General features: G+C 39.5%; 1 protein-coding gene across 8 annotated transcripts in view; it reads right to left on the bottom strand.

The window, feature by feature from the left end:
- RBMS1 (RNA binding motif single stranded interacting protein 1) overlaps positions 1-19,830 on the bottom strand; it is a 218,371-nt gene that overhangs the window by 73,098 nt on the left and 125,443 nt on the right. For 6 of the 8 annotated variants that reach the window (XM_060626846.3, XM_060626849.3, XM_060626852.3 and 3 more), the window contains one exon: positions 19,346-19,521. In XM_060626846.3, the coding sequence (XP_060482829.1) occupies positions 19,346-19,521 (176 nt within the window). The remainder of the gene's footprint in view (positions 1-19,345; positions 19,522-19,830) is intronic. The other 2 variants (XM_060626847.3, XM_060626851.3) reach the window with 1 other exon arrangement.

Raw genomic sequence — 19,830 nt, 5'->3', positions numbered from 1 at the left:
AAGGCAATACAATGCAATGGACGAACCAAAAACAGAGGTTAGTGGTCTTGTGTCCAATTACAAAACCTTCTAAACACTGCAGAATTCTGAACAAAATTTCTTAAAGCTTCCAAAAACACCATAGAGAACTTTTATTTTTCAATTGGGTTCCTCAATCTATTTAAACTAAATGTAATTATTATGCAAAAGTTCCTTTTTAAGAAAAGCTAACTATGCAAAAGAATGGCAACAAAAGAAAACTCATTGTTTGCTTTTCCAGAAGTACTATGAAAAAGAGATCCTCTCTTATTACCAGTGGAAAAAAAAAAATAAGTGCAAAACTATTGGTCAGAGAATGGGTCTTTGCAGTTTAACTTAAATCACGTAAGAAATGATTATCAGAGAAAGAATGAATGACTTCTAACTAAAAGCATAAATCACTTTTAGTGTTAACACAGAGGTGGAGCCATGGATGATTTCTTCCTTTCTAAGGGCCAGCGATTGCTCAAAATACTAAACAATATTCTGGCCTTGGTAGCTGTATTAATTCAAATGGTTTAGTTTCAGTGAAAAAACCCAGCATATTGCTCAAAAGGCATTTCAAACCACATAACTACCAAAGTAAATACAAACCTGCAAAAACATAACATTCTTGAACAATAATTTTTCTAACACCATGCTAGGCTTATTTAAACACAATTTTTACCTTATTTTTAACCCCATGTGTAACAATCATATAGTATCCAATATCTTGATGTAAGAGGACAGTCACAAGAATGGATTTCACTGATGCAAAAGACCAAGTAAGGCTGTAGAACTGGACAATTATTTGTTGTAGAATGGTGGACTAATCTGTTTCCTCACTGAAGGTCATCAAGTATTGGTATAAATAACCAACCCTGAATCAAAGGTTGGTCTGGCCACCACTTTCATCCATGGAATGAGCGATTCTGAGAGTTACATTTTTACTGATCTCTAACACCATATAATATTATCACAGGAATCATAACATTTCTAAACTAAAGAACTCTGCTGCATTTCACGAGTCATATCTGAAATCTAGCCTAACAGCACACCAACAGAGGGGCTCTGATATCCCTGATTTTCTGTTTGAATAGACTGTTTATACTTACAAAGTGCTTTCTCATGATCTCCATCTTAATTTAGAGTTCATGCTTGAGAAAGGAGGCTAAAATAAAGGGTAACAAGTTAGACATTGTCCATTGCATGGAGAAGAGTCAAGGGCAATATTTCTGAACTCTGACCATTCTAAAATAGAACAATGGCCTGCATGGTCATTATCTCAAATTTTACTACCTGAAACAAGTATTTCTAATTGTGATCCAATTAAAGAATGTTAGTATCTACTGCACTTAAAACATCATATGAAAGGACATTATTAAATAAATCTACCCAAAACCAATATTGGATATTTTTTTTTAATTTTAATTTTTAAATGTTTACTTATATATTGGGGGGTGGGGGGGGGAGAGGGAGAGAGGGAGGCAGCGGGAGAGAGAGAGAGAGACAATCCCAAGTAGGGTCTGTGCTGTCAGCACAGAGCCCGACGTGGGGCTTGATCTCACAAACCATGAGATCATGACCTGAGCTAAAATCAAGAGTTGGACACTTAACCAACTGAGCCGCCCAGGTGCCAAGTACTTTTTTTTTTTAAAGGGGTGTATGCATTTGACACTCTAAATAGTCCCTACAGACATTTTTGAAAGGTATCTCACTCAAAACATCCTCTTCACCAGAGGAATGAACAGATTTCTAGTTGATGTTTTTCATTATTTTACTTAGAAAAGTAAATACCACATTTATCCATCCATCTATACATCCAGACATAGAAGCAGCTGTGTGCATGTATGTGTGCATACATGTGCATAGGTACAAAGTGACCTGCTGTAGAAAGGGCTCAAGGGAGCTTATAAACAGGCATACCCTACCAGATAGAATAAAGGTACAAATCAATGGCAAGGAAGACAGGAGGCAAGGGAAAATGAGGCAGGAAGGAAAGGGCTTACTAACAAAGGTCAATTGTTTCAAGTGCCACACTTCTCATGGGTGGTGGTTAAGTCCGAAGAGCTTGTCTAATGACTGTCACCAGGCAAACATAGTGAATGACCTGGAGAGGAAGTATCTGATTGACAAGAAATCTATCCTAAACAGCTCTTCAGCACAAGTATAGTTCACTGATAATTGGCCCTAATGATAACTCTGAAATTCAAGTGTTAAGTGTAACCTGAATCATGATAGAGAAATGTATTCCCTTATATCCTTTTGCTATAAGAATTGACAATTCATATAAAACACATAAAGTAAAAATCTATAGTCAGAAAATTGGATTAATTACTATAACCGATTTCTTGACTAAACTGAAGATAGCTCAGTTATTGATTATTATTTTTTTTTTTAATTTTTTTTTTCAACGTTTTTTATTTATTTTTGGGACAGAGAGAGACAGAGCATGAACGGGGGAGGGGCAGAGAGAGAGGGAGACACAGAATCGGAAACAGGCTCCAGGCTCCAAGCCATCAGCCCAGAGCCTGACGCGGGGCTCGAACTCAGGGACCGCAAGATCGTGACCTGGCTGAAGTCGGACGCTTAACCCACTGCGCCACCCAGGCGCCCCGAGTTATTGATTATTTGGAGATATGAATCCCTGGTTTATTAACGCATTTTGTGCATAGATATTAAATATCAAAAAACAGAAGCAAGCAATGTTCTAGGTTCCCAGAAAGACAAAAAGTAACTCTTTAATTCTCCCTATCACAGGGCTGAAAGGAATCTGCCAAGGGTTTTAGACAGGTTTCATCTCACATCCCAACTCTGATGTTTGTATTGTGTAGGGAAGGGTTCTGAGGGCCAGCCAGGCCTCGCAGGAAAGGGCATTCTCATCAATTTATCGGCGATTCTGACAGGGAAGAGGAATTGAGGTGGCAGGTTGCCACTTACCTGTTTATTCCTTATCTCAGTTCAATTTGCTTGATGTTACCAATGAGGCTTAAAGCAGTTGGTTATTTATTTACCATTTCTTTTTAGATTTATTAATTTGTAGCCTGCCTTATTACCAAAACTATTTGTGTGTTACAGAAATACACATAATAATAGTAAGCAGATGAGAAAAACAGGGTAAGAGAGAAAAAAAATACATATCCTGGGGGAGAATAAAGTTTGTCCCTGAGGCAAATTCTAAAGCCTACATTTTCACTATGGCCTTTTTCAGCACTGAGTAATCCATATTCAGTGATGTATTAGAGAGGGAGAGGCAGAGGCAGAGGCAGAGGGAGAGAGAGAGAGAGTGTGTGTGTGTGTGAGTGAAATATGCACCTCAGAAATGGGACAGGTCCTGGGGCGCCTGGGTGGCTCAGCATCCGACTTCAACTCAGGTCATGATCTTGTGGTTTGTGAGTTCAAGCCCTGCACCAGGCTCTGTGCTGGCAGCTTAGATGAGTCAGGAGGATTGGGGAGGAGCAATGCAGGTAGGAGAGGAAAAATCAACGCAGGGCTGGAAGGCAACGCAGATCTGGTGGGCTGCAGACATACCCAAGGGTCCACCACAGCTGGAGTGAAGAGGTGGTGAGGTCAGAAAAATAGGGGCCGGCGGGCGGGGGGGCAGTAGATAACACAGGGTCTCATAGCCATCGTAAGACTTGTGAATGACATGTAAAGTGAAAAAGCCACTTGGAGTCAATAAGCCAGGACAAGTAAGTTTACCTGTCTTTGGAGACAGGGCCAACCTGTACATTTTGTGCAGATGTGGGCAGCAGTGGAGTACACAGATTTTAGGCACACACCCAAAGATGTTTATCTTTATGGTTCATATTGGTCCATAACATGAAAAGACAGGCTCAGATTGTGACACATCCTGGCAACTGCATCCGTGTGACAGCAGCACTCCTTGGATGGTGCGGCTGGGGAGATACATAGGTACAAGAGGGGAACGAGGGTTGCCTAATTTGCTGCTGTCTGAGATCATGTATGAAGTGCTACCTCCTCATTTCTCTTAAATGTGGTACTAAAATTCTTCCTCCTGGACACGTGTAAGTGTTGGACCCAAGGTGGAAACCTTGGTCTAGCTGTATCAGGGGTCAGAAAACCATTAATCTATAGAATAAGATCAGGGTATTCATGGATCCAATAAAAAAAATAAAACCAGTCCCAAAAAACTCATAACCAATATATCATTGCTGTCTGTGGAAGCTGAGTAAAGACTGGTGCTATTAGAACAGACAGCCAGAGAGGAAAGCAGAGGACAGAAGGAGAGGAAACTCACAGAAACTCTAGCATGATGACCTACTTCCAGAAGAATGTTCCTTGAAGATCAAATCTGGGAACTTGTCAGGAAGTCATAGTAGAGAATAAAACAGACGCACAGCCTACACGAGGTTTAGAATCTAGAACCAAATATTTTAAATTGTGACTTATAAAGCCACCAAAACACAAGTGAAGTAAACTCCTATGGCTAAAACACATCTTCAGGCAAGTTACTGAATGTTTCTGGTCTTCAAACATTAAAAAGAAGGACAACTGTTTCAAGGCCAAAGTGAATTTCAAGTGAGAATGGGTAGAAGAAAAGCACATTAAAACAAAACAAAACAAAACCCTTCCTTTTTCAAAAGATGTCCATCAATCTGAGTTGCTGAAAATCATGATTTTGCGTATTTGCCGATTTTAGTGTTTAATGACAGCTGAGGAACTACTGTCTTTATAGGGACGCAAAGAGAAGGGACTAGATTTTCCTTTACAATGGAAATGCCACTAGATATTTTAAAATATCATCAACCTCAAATGAGCCACTCTGACAAGAATGACTGCTGTACAAACTGACAACAGAAGACCGAGCGACATTCCACATACTGTGATTTTAAAAGGGGTAGTCAAAGAGACAGCATGAGAAGCATTTATTTCTGCCTCTTTCCAAAAGAAGTTTGAGACTGCTGGTAAAAATATAAGCAACACTACAAGACAGAAATGGATATGGAGAGCTCAAGGTGAAGGGGAAAAAAAAGCCAGGAGTAGAGTGTTACACAGGCGAGTCCCCTGCCAACTGCCAACAGGGGATGTAAATTTGGCTCAGGACTACTACTAGGAACAGTAGTCAAAATTAAGAAGGAAATACAATAATTATGAAACTGAATGCTCACTAGAATAAAAGCAAGCCCAGGACTTAGGAGAAGTTCCCTTTGTCCCAGCCTGAGGGCCAGAAGGAACTTCCTCCTGGGGTCTTCCTAAGGGCTACTACCCCCTAGCAATGCTTGGTCAGAAGAGCACCTGGAGTTTGAGATTCCGCAGTGCCTGCGTGCGATTCTACAAGGGCAAATAGCTATGTGGTTCATGTACTGCTTACTCTCCCTGATGACTCTGTTGTATCTAGGGATAAAATTCACACTCCCTGGAACAGTGACTATCAAGTTAGGCTCTTGAAGAGATGCTTTAGGAGTTCCACCAATTTGCCATTTGAATCTTATTATCTTAGCGCTGAAAAAAACCAAACAGGAAATGCAAGCAGATGTGCGGCACAACAACTTTAAAACACAGATAACAGCCTTCACGTTAAGTCACTCCAAATGGAGACGCTGGGTCAATGTGTCTCCTGCCATCTCTTTGTGTACATTTGAGCTTCTTCAAAATGAATCACTGATTAGGAAAGCTGTAACTCTGCATTGGCATTCTGGAAACTCAAGTCTGCGCATGCCCATTCATATAAAATTATACAAGCAACCTACACACACATCACGCTCAAACAAATGACAGACCAAGAGCAGGTACAACTAGTTGGCATACACCCTCACCATGACCTAACAGCCAATTGTATAATAAAGTTGCCTACCATGTTGACTCAGGATGAAGTGACGTCACTACGACTGGTACTGACTCTAAGTTTTAGGTGCTCCTGGTTGGACTTTTCGGTCTATCATGACGCATTTGAATGGCTGTATTATTAGGGATTCAACATAGAAACAAAACATTTCTAGTTCTCTCTAGCTTCTGGATCAAATTAATTCAAGAGGGTACTGAGATAAAATGCACTGTTAAGAAACTGTCACCTGTGCAACTGCTTATGGGTATAAATAAGCATTTTCCTGAAAGCTATACAACTAAAATGGAACACAGAAATAAATGAAGCATGTTAGGTTAACAGAATGCTGTTCTGCAACTGTCAACCGGAAGTCTCAATCTCAAATTTTTGAGTTCATCAAAACTGCCTCATTGTTTTCCCTGGTCAATTTTATAAACGTTACAATTCTGTATTTACAAAATATATACCTAAAAACCATTAGTTTGAAACATTTTTACTGTTAATGATTTCATTTGACTAAGGGGCTTTCCTACTAAAGAAAAATGTCTAAACTTCCCTTGCTGGAGCAGTTCTATTACAGATGTGGAGATAGTGACCCATCAGTCCCTGGAGACTGGGTGAGGCCTATCATTCCAGAGGGCAGACGAGCAGCCTCACCAATTGATGATATATTAATCTAATCTGACCTAATCCTAATAGAATTGAATACAAACATTACTCTTTTCTGTGTGTGCCATGACGAGGTTGGGAAGCTCGGTGATGCAAAAAAGAACTACAAATCCTTTAGGCAATCCTTCATAAATCTAATTTCTTCCAATAGCTTTTGACAAGAGCTGGCAGTGGAGAGGTTAAAGTTAACTTCTTTGGCAAGACAGTGAAGTACAGATATTTCCTACTCATGAGTAAGGACAGAGTTGAAGGTAGAGTTTACATTCGCTCATGAAAAGAGGCAATCAGGATGGGTGGGTGTTTCAGGAGCCAATGGGATTTATCCTAGGACTGCCACCACCTAATTTTGACTCAAAGAAAGTCACTTAATCTTCTCTGAGCCTCAGTTTTCTCAATTTTAACATGAAGAGACTAAAACAGAAGCTCTTAACTGGGACTGAATATCAGAAATTTCTAGGAGTTGGCAGTAACATTAATACATGCCAGGGTATGTTCTGAGCAGTCCACATGCACTAACCCATTTAGTCCCCACACGAACCTGGTCTTAGTATCCTGATTTTGTACGTGAGGAAACTGGGGCACACAGAGGTTGAGAAATTTGCCTAACGAAGTTGCAGAGCCAGGCGGAAGGCTCCAGAACCTGTGCTCTTCAGTATAATTGTACGTTACACTGCCTCTCTCTATTTCTCCGAATCTATTTCTCCGAATCTTCTGACTCAGAATCTCCTGAAGAGCCTGGGCATGCAATTTTTAATTCTGGTGAGCACTCCTTGTTAACAGCCTTGACTAGAGGAGATGTAAAGTTCTGTGATTCAGACTGGAGATGAAATAAATAAATAAATAAATAAATAAATACATAAATAAATAAATAAATAAATAAATTTTTAAATTAAATAAACGCTCAAATTTTTTTGTCTCAATCTGACTCAAAATTAAATGGCCTTTAACAGCTAACTGCATTGTATCAAACAAAAAAAAGATAATGAATAAAGGGATAGTAGGAAAAACTGAAGAAACAAAATGTTAGCTAGCCAGCTAAGCAGGAATGACTTACACAGGGCCATTTAAGTAGATGAACTATTGGAGCAAAAGCTATGCCTATAAAGGAGCCATAACAATAATATTTTCATAATTTATGGCTTAGATTTGGGAGTGACGATGAAACATTTTGGAAAAACCCCTGGAAAGGATCTGTGCTCCTATCCAAATGGGCTGGCAGCATAATTTGTTTCCAGGATCACAAATGACTGCCTCTTCACTTCATCTTTAAAGAAACAGTCCTTATGTTATCAGAGACTGGCCTTTTTGCAAAGTTGGAAGTCTGAAACTATGCATGTAAATGGGGATACTCAAATGGTTTCTCATAAAGGTTCTCTCACATTTGACACTTAATAGAGGCAGGAAGAAGCTATGGCACAAAGAGAAAATAAAGCAGACAAGTGATGCTGTTCTCATAGGCAATTTAGAGAAGCTTAAACCTGGGATAGCCAGGTCAGTGAGTACAAAGACAGCCAGGAGAAAGAGCCCATGTCCATTGGCAGAGCCATGAACTTGGTCAGGTTTGTTTGTGTTATGAGTGTACTTCCTCACTAATTCTAGATGCCCCATTTAAGGAAACTCAGCCTCTTCTCCTCCTACTCAGTCCACATCTCTCTTAAAAAATCTCATCTTTAAAGTCTCCAACATGAAACCACATGATCCTATCAAGGGCATGGCAAAGCACGTTATCAAACAAAAAGCAACCTTTTAAAAAGTTTAAGCCCCTAATACTCAACTAGAAAAATTTAAAAAAACAGTTACATGTTGCAGGAATATATAGACCTTATTGTTGACCATGAGGGCTGTATCAATTGAAAGTTTCTATTATACTCGATTCCACTGATGAATAAACATGTTTAATCACTAGTATCTCTTCTGCACTGAAGATTCACTAGTTTGGAACTGATGCACTATTTATTTCCATTTAATAACCACACCAAAAGCACACAAACTCATAAAGCAAATGGGCACTCAATCTGAAAAGCTTCCTGTGAGTGGATGAGAATTTCCAGGCAAGAATAAAAATAAGCTCTTTCTCCTGATCCCCTTATCTGCAATGGTACTAAACTCCCAGTTTCCTACACTCAAAATCTTACACTCAGCTTTGAATCATCTTCCTCCTTGGAGCCACTCCCAGTTTTACAATCCATCAAGGGCAAATCCTAAGGCAGCATGTATCCCCTAGCTTCCCAGTGAGGTACAAGCCTTCCTCTGGCATTAAAATCCCCCACCGTACGGTCCTAGTGAAAAAAAGGCAGGCAGCCAGGCTAGTTCTGGCTTTAAACCTGAGTTTGAGCTGCTCATTCCCACCCTGATCAAGTGCCAAGCTTTTCCTGATGCCCCAAACCACATGCAGTCACTCCCTATTTTATAATTTCTGTAGCACTTTCTTCTCTCTCTCATGATACATCACATTCTGGCCCATATGATGTGTGAAGTTTATTTTCTATGTGAGACAAGAACCTCCTTGAGGGCCAGAAATATGCCTGGGGCACCATCTAGCAAAACCAAAAGCATGATGCTTAATAAATAATGGAATTTCCCACTCACTTCCAATTGTTTAATTTCTCCTCACAAGTGGCTTGGTCTTATGTTTGAAAGAGGTTTACACTTGTAGCAAAACTGTAACACTATGTTGTGTCCATTATTATCTAAAACAATGTTGTTTGGATTTGTCAGACAGTGGTCCCTAAAAGAATGTTTCTTTCTGTACATGCGCTAACCCCAGGCATCAAGCAGATGACAAATTACATACCTCCTCTGTGCTGTGTGATCTTGGGGGAGCTGCACACTCTTCAGCTAACCAGGAGCTGAATTTTGTACAGCTAGCTACATTAAAACAGACTACTTGGTTAGATGTCAAGAAAAACTAATTTCTCCTCTAAAAACGAATTCCTCCACTATTCCTCCTCTGCCTTTACTTTGAACTTTGACCCTCTTGGCTATTCATGTGGACTTAAGGAAAGCTGATTTTTTTTTTTGAACAAAATCTTACTACAACTATCACAGCTGTGTATCTCTTTTAGGGTTCTGGAGAAGGGAGCCCTTTTTGTAGCCTGTGGTAAACAGAGGAACATGGATGCTAAGGAAGGGAGGACGGAGATGATGAACTGGCCCTTAGAGCGTATCTGGGGAGGGAGGACATAGAGCGGTTCAGAGGATGGGCTCTGGAGTGAGACTGTCTCAGCGCAAGCCATGGCTCCACCAAAATCCATTGTACTCCTGAGTCATAAGAGAAAGAACCCTCTTTCAACTTCATCTTTAAAACAAGAATACTACTACTGCTCAGAGAGTTGTTCTTACAATTAAATAATCAAACTACTTGGCACAGTTACTGGCACACAGTAAGCACGCATCTGATTAGCTGCTGGCATCATTCAGGTGTTTACACACTGTACAGGGTTTTTTTCATGGACATTTGTGGAATGAAGATGAGGAAAAGTGAAGAAAGAGGTTATAAATTTCTAAGATCCGTGGTAACCCAATAAAGAAATTCTAAGTCAAACTAAGCACAAATGCCAAATCAAGATTTTAGAGGCTTTTATTCCCAATGATACTATCGTCGCCTTCATATAATGTTTAAACACCCCAGCCTACTGCTACAGAACTCTAAGGTTCCTATAAAGGAACATGGAATGAACATAAAGCAAATTCCATCTGCTCACAGAGAGAAGGAGTGGTTGTTCTTTTAAAAATTATTGTGGTTATGGCCATTATCTTCAGTGCTGGCTTCCCAATTAGATGCTGCTAAAACTAATATTAAAATAGGTGTGCCGACAGCTTGTGCAGTATTTGGGCAATGCAGGGGAGAACGGCTTTTAATCATGTGTAGGAATAACAAAAAGAAATCCTAAAGAAAAATGTCAATTGACAATAAGGAGGATTGGTTAAATCTTTAAAGATTCATGCTTACCAAGCCAATGTTACACTGGAGATAAATTTGAAAACAGACATCACTGAGATTTTCTGCCAAAATATCAAACGTATGCATACAGTAGGTACTTGGCAATAATTAGCATCTGCAGTTTCATGTACTCATGACAATGAAACTGGAAGTCTCTTACCTATAGTTAGTTTTAATTTTGCTGCAGTGTGTATTTGAATCATGGAGGGGTTAGGCAGAGGGAAGTGAGTCATGTAGTCTATCACCCACAGTCCATATTTCAAGATTTTTGTTCTAATTGTGTAGCAGTAACTCTCAAGAAGGGATTAAATACTGTGTTAATTTCTGAAAATTTTCCACCACCCAATAAAAACCAACTGATAGTTCTAATGATAGAAGTGAAGGAAGAGCTAAGAGAGGTCTAAGAAAGACATGGATCTCTCCTAGAAAGTAGGTACCTGTGTGGAATTTTTTTTTATGCTGAAATTATTTTTGTGAAATTCTGGGATTTCCAAGTCTTCAGACTATGTCTTGGTATGTCAAAGATCTATTGTGCATGCCAGAATTCTTTCATACCATGAAAGGAAATCAAACAGTTAACATGCTGAACAAGAAAACCAAGAGATGAATGAAGACGGAGATGATTCAGTTAAATACACTGTTGGTCTGAAACTCTCAAATCTGTTTTGACTGCTGTTTTTAGAAAAAAAGATCACAAATATGAAATTTGGCTCAGTCTCCAATACATCGTGTTTTGCTCTTTGAGTACACAGAACCTTACGGGAATTTTGACCATAAAGAGAGACTTAGATTACAATTAGTAATGCAACATTTTGACTAAGTAATTTGGGATGCCTTTAAAAGGACGAGACAAAGTCTGAAAACTTCACATCTTAGATCACACTTTTCATCAAAATGCCCAAGTTCCTCAGCGTAAGTCCTCATTGAGTTATTCATTATGTGACATCCTACTACGCTAGCGATAATAGAAAAATGCCAAGTCCCTGAAACTATTGCTATTGGTATTTTATGTTTTAAGAATATTTTAGGGGCGCCTGGGTGGCTCAGTCGGTTAAGTGGCCGACTTTGGCTCAGGTCATGATCTCGCGGTCCGTGAGTTCGAGCCCCGCGTCAGGCTCTGTGCTGACAGCTCAGAGCCTGGAGCCTGTTTCAGATTCTGTGTCTCCCTCTCTCTGACCCTCCCCTGTTCAGGCTCTGTCTCTCTCTGTCTCAAAAATAAATAAACGTTAAAAAAAAAAAAAAAGTTAAAAAAAAAGAATCTTCTAGACCAAGAAAGAACTCTTGAGAGGATAAAAATTAGCTGTTTTATAGCACAAAAACATTTAAAACTTAAAAGAAATTCTGTTATTCATAATACAAATAAAATCTGTATATGGTCAAGAAGCTATACAATAGTAATAAAAACAAAAGTGGCATGCATTTTCTATGATTAACTTCAGAAAACTCGTCATAACTCAATTTCACTTTTTGGGAAGATTTTACTTAAAAAAGTGTGCCAGTGAATAAAGAAAGGTTTTTTTTTGTTTGTCTGTTTTTAAAGAGACGCACCAAATGAGAGAACAAGTATTTTTCTACTGCTTTGTTTCTGTTGACTTTTCTTTTTCGTTCCTCATCTTTCAAAGGAATGAGAAATAAAAATTTGCTAGATAACAGTTTTCAGTACTCTTGTAAAATGCAATTAAAAAAAATACTAAAAATTCAGATGGCTTTGGAATACAATACAGCTCAACGAATACAATATAGTTCAACAGGTTCAAATCTCAATTGTCTGAGATAGACAATACCAAACAAGAAATGATCTGTTGGTCTTTCATTCTCAGTGTGTGTGAGTTACATAAAACACCACCACAATCACTAAGACACTACTTCAACTTGCTTGGAAGACAACACTTAAAGAGTAAATTATACATTAAAGAGAGATCATCTCCTTGTATCAGCTTCTAATTTAGCCCTACATCAAGAGCTTTGCGTTTGGGAGACTCACACGCCTGACTTTAGAATGATGCTTAATGTAGGCAATAAAACCTTTGGTCTGGGTCTTTCATGTCTGTATAGCTATCGGAATATTCCAGTATAGAATCCATATGTGGAGACAGAGGCAGAGAGAGGGATAGAGAGGAAGAGAGAGGGAGAGACAGAGAGAGAGAGAGAGTGCACCTCGTGAGCGTTTCTTCTCTTAAAAAATGCAGTAACTCGGTATGTTCAGGCTTCTTGGACTGAGTCATTTGGGAATACCTGAATGACCTTGGATCACCTGGCTCAACAGTCTCTCCTCAATGTGGAAGTGAGAACCAGCTCTCTTTTGGATGGAATGATTTTTCCTACTTCATCACAGGATCGTTGTTTTGAATTTAGGGTCCTTCTCATTTCATGTCATTTCTGTAAATTTCAGAAGATTTCATATTTACCTGGGATTTCAGGGTATTAGATCTAGCAGGCCCGTTGTTACTTTCAGAGTACAGACCAAAGGTAACATTATTGGGTAAAAGTTGATTAATATTCATCACAGAATGAGTCGCTTTTAGTTTTTACCCTAAAAGTAACCTAACCATTTTGGATTAAAGGGATGATTACTCCATTTGTAGAGGAAAAACACCTTTAGCAGATAGATTTCTAAAAAAAAAAATTTAGAGTTACAGAGATAAAGATGTATAGGGAAATAATATAAAAGTTTCAAGTTGCCCATTTTCCTGATAGTTGCCCTAGTTTTTTTTCCTGTGCTTTTTCCCTCACTTAATACAACTCAAGTTTTCCCTTTATTCAGAGCTAAAACCTTACAGTCATTTTTAATCATGCTCAAGTCCCGATATTCCTATCTCCTATGCAGTTCCAGTACCTTCTCCTCTTCTCATTTCCTACCACTGCCCTAAGTCAGGGCTGCATCATCTCTCACCTATAAGAGTCTCCTCCTCCAAGCCAACCTTCCTACTTCTGGTAGAATTATAATTCTGAGAGAGAGAAAAAACAAAACAACTCACTGGATTATGCTTCTCTTCTATTACATGCACTTTGTAATTGAAGAATAAACACCAAATTTTTTAGCCTATTATTCAAGGTCTAACAATATGCCCCCAACCTGTACTTCCAGCCCCATTTTCGTCTTTACCCACACTCTCCACTCTGGTCACCAGAAGCCTTGCCAACTAGTAATTGTTGAATGACAGCTACACATTGTGCTCTTTTTTAAAAATTTTTTTAATGTTTTATTTTTTATTTTTGAGAGAGAGAGACACAGAGCATGAGCAGGGGAGGGTTAGAGAGAGAGGGAGACAGAATCCGAAGCAGGCTCCAGGCTCTGAGCTGTCAGCACAGAGCCTGACGCGCGGCTCGAACTCACAGACGGTGAGATCATGACCTGAGCCGAAGTTGGAAGCTCAACCGACTGAGCCACCCAGGCGCCCCAGTGCTCTCTTAAACACCCAAGTGCTGTCCCACCTCTTGGGCTCTTTCTGAGGCCTGGAGGACCTATTATTCCACGCTGCATGAAATTTTCCCTGTCCTTTAAAGTCGAGATGCCTTCTACCTGAAAGCAATCCCAATCCCCTGGCAGTAAGGTGAACAAAGCCTTCCTCTGACTTCTCACAGAACATCGCACTCATTACAACATTAACTTTGTTCTGTTTTCATTAGGGTTGGTTGTTTATGTCTACCTTTGTGGACCATCTTGCTTCTCTGTTTTGCCTTTGTAAAAGTTATATTTGAAAAAAAATACGGCAAACTTGCAGAAAACAGAAAACAAAGGGACGGGAAATAAAAAGTATTGGGTATTACAACCAGGGACATGGATGACATTAAAAAAAAACATTTCCTTTTAATTAGTAACAGGCTATAATATTGTAAGTTAGACTTAATTTCACATTTACACTGAAATCATGTTTTATTGCACTTTGACATGCATTAGATATCTATTGAAAGAAAGGACAAAAATAATGGCTGACCAAGATTGGTTTGGGAATGAAAGAAAGGATACATAAGAGGAGTGGAAATATCTTTTGGTTTTTTGTTCATTTGTTTGTTTTGTTTTTTTTAATAGTATATTTGCCTTTATTTGCAAGGCTGCTTTATCATTTTTTTAATGTTTGTTTATTTTTGAGACAAAGACAGAGCATGAGCAAGGGAGGGGCAGAGAGAGAAGGAGACACAGAATCTGAAGCAAACTCCAGGCACCGAGCTGTCAGCACAGAACCCAAAGTGGGGTTTGAACCCACGAACCATGGGACCATGACCTAAGCCGAAATCTGATGCTTACCTGACTGAGCCATCCAGGCACCCCAATACCTCCTCTTTTGTTTTAGTATCAATAGACTCTTTCTCCTTCAAAATAAGTTGTGGATACACTGAGTTTTCCAGACCTTTTCATGAGATGTCAATACCACAGTAACCTCTAAGCTACCTAACCACAGCCAACAGAGACTCACACATCTACTCCTGCTGCAAACCAGGAAGAACTATACCAAAGCTTACATACAAATACTGTTTCTAAATCTTAAAAAAAGATAGTTTGGACACAATGGAAAATTTTACATGCTATAGTCATTATTAAGACAAGAAATAAATCATGAAACCGAAACCAGTCTTTTTTAAAAAGTGCCAAAAAAAAAAGAGCCTCAAGAAGGAGGCGGGCAGTTATGTTAACTATGTTAACATAACCCACTTCCCTGGCTTTTGCAGAATTCAGGATCAGAAAAGCTGTTTGTCGTTTTTTTTCCACCCTTAGTTTTAAATGTAGGATTACATATAATTTAAGTTTATTCTACTAGTTAGGGTTGTGAGGAATAAAGGCATGGGCATGAGGGAGACTAATATTTGCTCAATGACGACTGTGTTCTAGGCAGCAGACCAGCTCCATTCCTCAAATTACTTGATTTAATCCTAATCACAACTTCGTGATATAAGCCATATTTGACCCATTTTACTGGCTCCTAACTGAGAATTAGGTACTTGCCTACCACTGTGGTTGGGAACTCTAGGGTACCAAACACTTGCCATACTGACCTCCATGATTTTATAACACAGGTGAGAAATCTATGAAGATGACACACTGGGGTTACATGGCTGGCTCAGTTGGTAGAGCATGTGACTGTTGATCTCAGGGTCGTAAGTTCAAGTCCCATGTTGGGTAGAGAGTTTACTTACAAAAATAAATGAATAAAATCTTTAAAAAAAAAAGATACACTGTCAGCATCATATCTATCATAGATACACTGCCGAACAGTGGAACAGGCTCTTGGAGAACAGAACAGTATAAAGATGGCTGACTGTGAGGAAGTGACACATAAAAGTTTAGTATGGTCCAAGCATGAAGGAGGCAGGATGGGCTTGACTTAGCCTTGAAGAATCAAAAAAGGGAAACGGGGAGGCCCCTGAGGTGAGGCAGCAGCAGGAGCAAATCATTCTCACTTGTCACAATGTGGGGGTGGGGGGGAGGGAAGAAAACATTTAATTCTTCTGGCAGTGAGAAGGAAGAAAGGTCATAGAATCTGCAGGACTTGGTGACTGAAAGGGTAATGGGAAATAGTCACCACTGCTCCAAAGCTTCAAGTTGAGAAGAGTAAATTTAGAAATGTGATAGCTTGGAGAGGAAGGAGATAGTGTTGAATCTGAGGTGATAATATGAGAGTGGAAAATGTGTAGAAAATAGTGGCCTTACAAGAAGATGAGGCTATAGAAGAATGAGCCAAAAAGTAAAATCAAAAGAGCAAAAAGTTGAGTAGAAGTGGACAAGGGTAGAAAAGAGCCAGGGAAAATAAGATAGATAGAAGATGCCGGTGTAGTTTCCTTTAAGAACGTGAAGGCAAAATGCAAAGGGTTAAGGTAGCAAGAAAGTGGAAGCGACAAGAGCCCTCAGCCCATCTGTCTCGAAAAATCACCTGAGAAGTCTGAATGAGAGAAATAAAATGGTAACAAAGTCAGGCAAAGTATTTGTTTGGCTGGATGTTAGAGAAGGGAGGGAATTAAGACCGTCTGAAGGTCACGGGGTAATAGATTAATCCCTTCTGTTACTCAGATCATTCCATTTCCTAAGCTTGCTTGTTAACTGTGCTGATGTACTTTCCGAGCAGATAACCTTTCAGAAACAGAAGCAAAGTTGCAGCAGCCTGCAATAGTCACGAGGCTCCAACCAGATTTCCTACACACCTGCCACAACTTAGAAGTTACCTGGTCTGCTTTTCTCATTTAATACTCCTGGAAAATGTATCTACTTTCAACCCCTATCGCCTTACCACTATGGCCAGGCACATCTCCGCCTGATTCTTGATGCAGGTCTCCATCCGTAACCAGTTCCCTCCAGTCTGAGCCCTGTCCCGTGACCATGTTGATCTATACTTTCCAGGGTCAGGAGTCTCTCTCTGACTGGGGTGAGGCTGCTTTCTTACTCTCGTTTCTTCTAACATAGGATGTATATATTCGACTCCAAACATAGCTTTTTAAAAATATTTTTTGCTTTCCTCTCCTGTTCTCACAGCCCTTATATCATTCTTGTCTTAGACTTGTGCATTGTTTGTATGGAACTAGGTCACTACTACAAACATTCTTAGATATCTTTTCCCGTCTTTCTGTTGGATAATACTCTAAAATAAGCCCCCCAAGTTACTTGTTTCAATTGTTGCCCCTCCTGCAGTTCATCCCTTAGGGTCAATTTATAAATATAGTGCTAAATTTTTAATTCTAAAACATTTTTTCATTTTTAGACTTATGAATTTACACCCATCTTTTCTGAGAAGTTTTGATACCTACTTTCTAAAAAATCTCTAATTATGTCCACTGGGTTTTTTAGGCTGTGGATGAGTCACTTTTCCCATAGGATGAGTCACTTCCATGTCACCAACTAGTATTCTTTATTGGAAACAATTAAATCCAGAACAGGAATGCCCTTTTTTCTCTCTCTCTACATTCTAAGACACAAAATCGTCAGCAAGTCAAACTGGTACTTTTCAGAGGCTCTGTGGTAAATGGAATGAAGCTCTCAGCAGATACTGGTGTATGTATGTCTTGCCTCTGTATAAAACATATCAGGAGCACTATCATCAGAGGTAAGTATCAAACCAGGGGTTTTGCCGATAACAGGAAGGAGTGACAGTGGCAAATGTTTATTGCTGTTATTGATAATAGCGAAGAGAGTGAACCACATTAAGATAATTCACACACATTAAAGAGACCAAGAACAAAAAAAAGGAGTGAATTGTCTAGGAAAAGTGAGAAAATGATCTTCTACTGCACTTGGAATATGATTTGACTCAATTAAAAAAAATTACTGGCCTAATTTTTCAAGTACATACTTACTATGCATAAAACATGGCATTCCTCTATTATTTTATGGTTATTTAACCTCTGTCCCCTTGATATTAAAACTCACCTTACATGATTCAGAACTAGCTGAGGAACTATTTGTCTTTTGAAGTCCTCTCTCCTCTTATACCTCAAGAACTGGAGGGCTAGCTTCATTCTTTTGTTTCCTCCAGTTATATTTTTAGCTCCTTAGACTTTATGGCGCTCTATCTACCTGTAATTATGCTGCAAAAGCATAAGAAGACGCCAGTAAAGACGAGCAGCAGACAAGATAGCAAAAGGCCTATTTGTGGTCTCGAACAGCTGCAATGGGGCAGGGCACGCCTGGCCAAGTTCCCTCTGACTCTGGCCAGGAATGACAAACCCCACGGGCTGGACTGGCCTTCGGAGGAGTCCCTAGCACAGGACATTATTTCATTATTTCACTGCCCCTAAAGCAAAGGGCTTCAGTCAAAGTCCAAGAAGGCTGATCAAAAGGGTAACCCAGGAAAGGCACAGGGAGGGTGCTGGGAGTGGTGGCCTTAGAGAAACCCTCCAGACCCTGAAGAACTACCACCCACCACCCCACCCTCCTCTCTAAAAACAAAACAAAGCAAAACCACCACCACCTCCTTATGGAAGGCCAGATGTTACTTTTAGTTCCAGTTTGGAAATACTGCTCAAGTTCTGAAACATTTTTTTTTTTCTTAAAATGATAAGCAATATATCTGTATTTTACCCAAGACAACAGAAATGAGATGCCATTAATCAGATGTTTAGAAATGGGAATGTTTTTCAGGGAACAGAAACCATTCTCAAGTGGACATTTTCTTCCGCAGTTATGTAAAACTCCTTTTTTGTGAGGGGACATTACTGTCTTTGGGTAAATAAAAGATGTTGTTTGTGTAGGCTTTTATAGCTCAAAGTGATTAGTCTTTACACAATGATCCCTGCACTCTGTATACTGCTTCTGGCTCCTTGATTTAAATTAGCGCTTTCTTACTTAGTGAGTTAACGTAATTTGCAGCAAAGCAACATATTTATATTCTGTTCATCGACCACATTAGCATATAATGCATATTTACTTCAGAACTTCATGCACACGAACACATTTCTTCACAAGACTCAGAAAGGGTGGCAGCGAGAAGAGAAATCGGAATTCTGGAAGCAAGAATTCCCAAAGAGATAAGGGTGAACAACCCAGACCACAAAGCTGCAGGTGCTAGTGAGAACACACTATTATTTCCTGGCCAAAATTAACTCTTACACACGCTTAAAATACAGTTAGATGGTAACTACCTTTCCAACAAACAGTAACAGCTGAAGTTTCTCTTGTTATGGGATAGACCGGCCTCCACAGATGCTTCCTCAAAAAATGAGCAGTCCTAAAAAGGATCCAGCCATACGTTTTGAAAAAAATTCTCATTTTACTTCTCATATGCCAATGAAGTCCAATTCTACTGCGAAGGTGTTCCAGTTTATTTTGTTACACAGGCATTTTGCTGATGTTAATGCTGTGTCCAAAGACTTAGAACTTGGAAACTGTCATTTTGCCGATAATGAGGATTTACACTTGTACTAAACCTCTCCTTTAACACAACCGATGTCACTTTAGAATACGATAAAGGATAAAAGAAATATCTATCAGCTAAAAACAACCAAGAGTAACCGGTACTTACGGCTGGCACAGCTTCACCAGGTCCTGGTCCGTGGTGTTGGGAGGCAGTCCCCGGATATAGAGGTTCGTTTTGCTTAGCTGGTCCCATCCTGAGTTGCTGCTACTGCTGCTGTTGTTATTACTGCTGGTGGTGCTGGGGCTGGGAGGGGCCATGGGGTGGGCTGGGACCAGAGACTGCTGAGAAACAAAGATGAGGAGTGTCAGAACACTAGCTGCAAGGTATTTAGCACCATTCAGAGGCTATAAGAGCTCCACAACAGAATACACATACAGATCATCTTAAGCGACTTTAATATATATATTTTAATTTACACCTTAAAAAAGGTCTCTCCATTCTACAGAAAAAGCCCTCTCCTTCAACATGCAATGAATTGTAGAATTTTATTCAGTAGAATGTTCTCCATGTGTCCCTTGAATAGGACTAAATTTATGTAAGATTAACGTATTCACACATTTTAAGGAACACATCTACTGAGACTCTAAATT

Source organism: Panthera onca, chromosome C1 (genome assembly GCF_046562875.1).
Source record: "Panthera onca isolate mPanOnc1 chromosome C1, mPanOnc1 haplotype 2, whole genome shotgun sequence".
Lineage (NCBI taxonomy): Eukaryota > Metazoa > Chordata > Mammalia > Carnivora > Felidae > Panthera > Panthera onca.
This window is presented reverse-complemented; position numbering and strand designations above follow the sequence as displayed.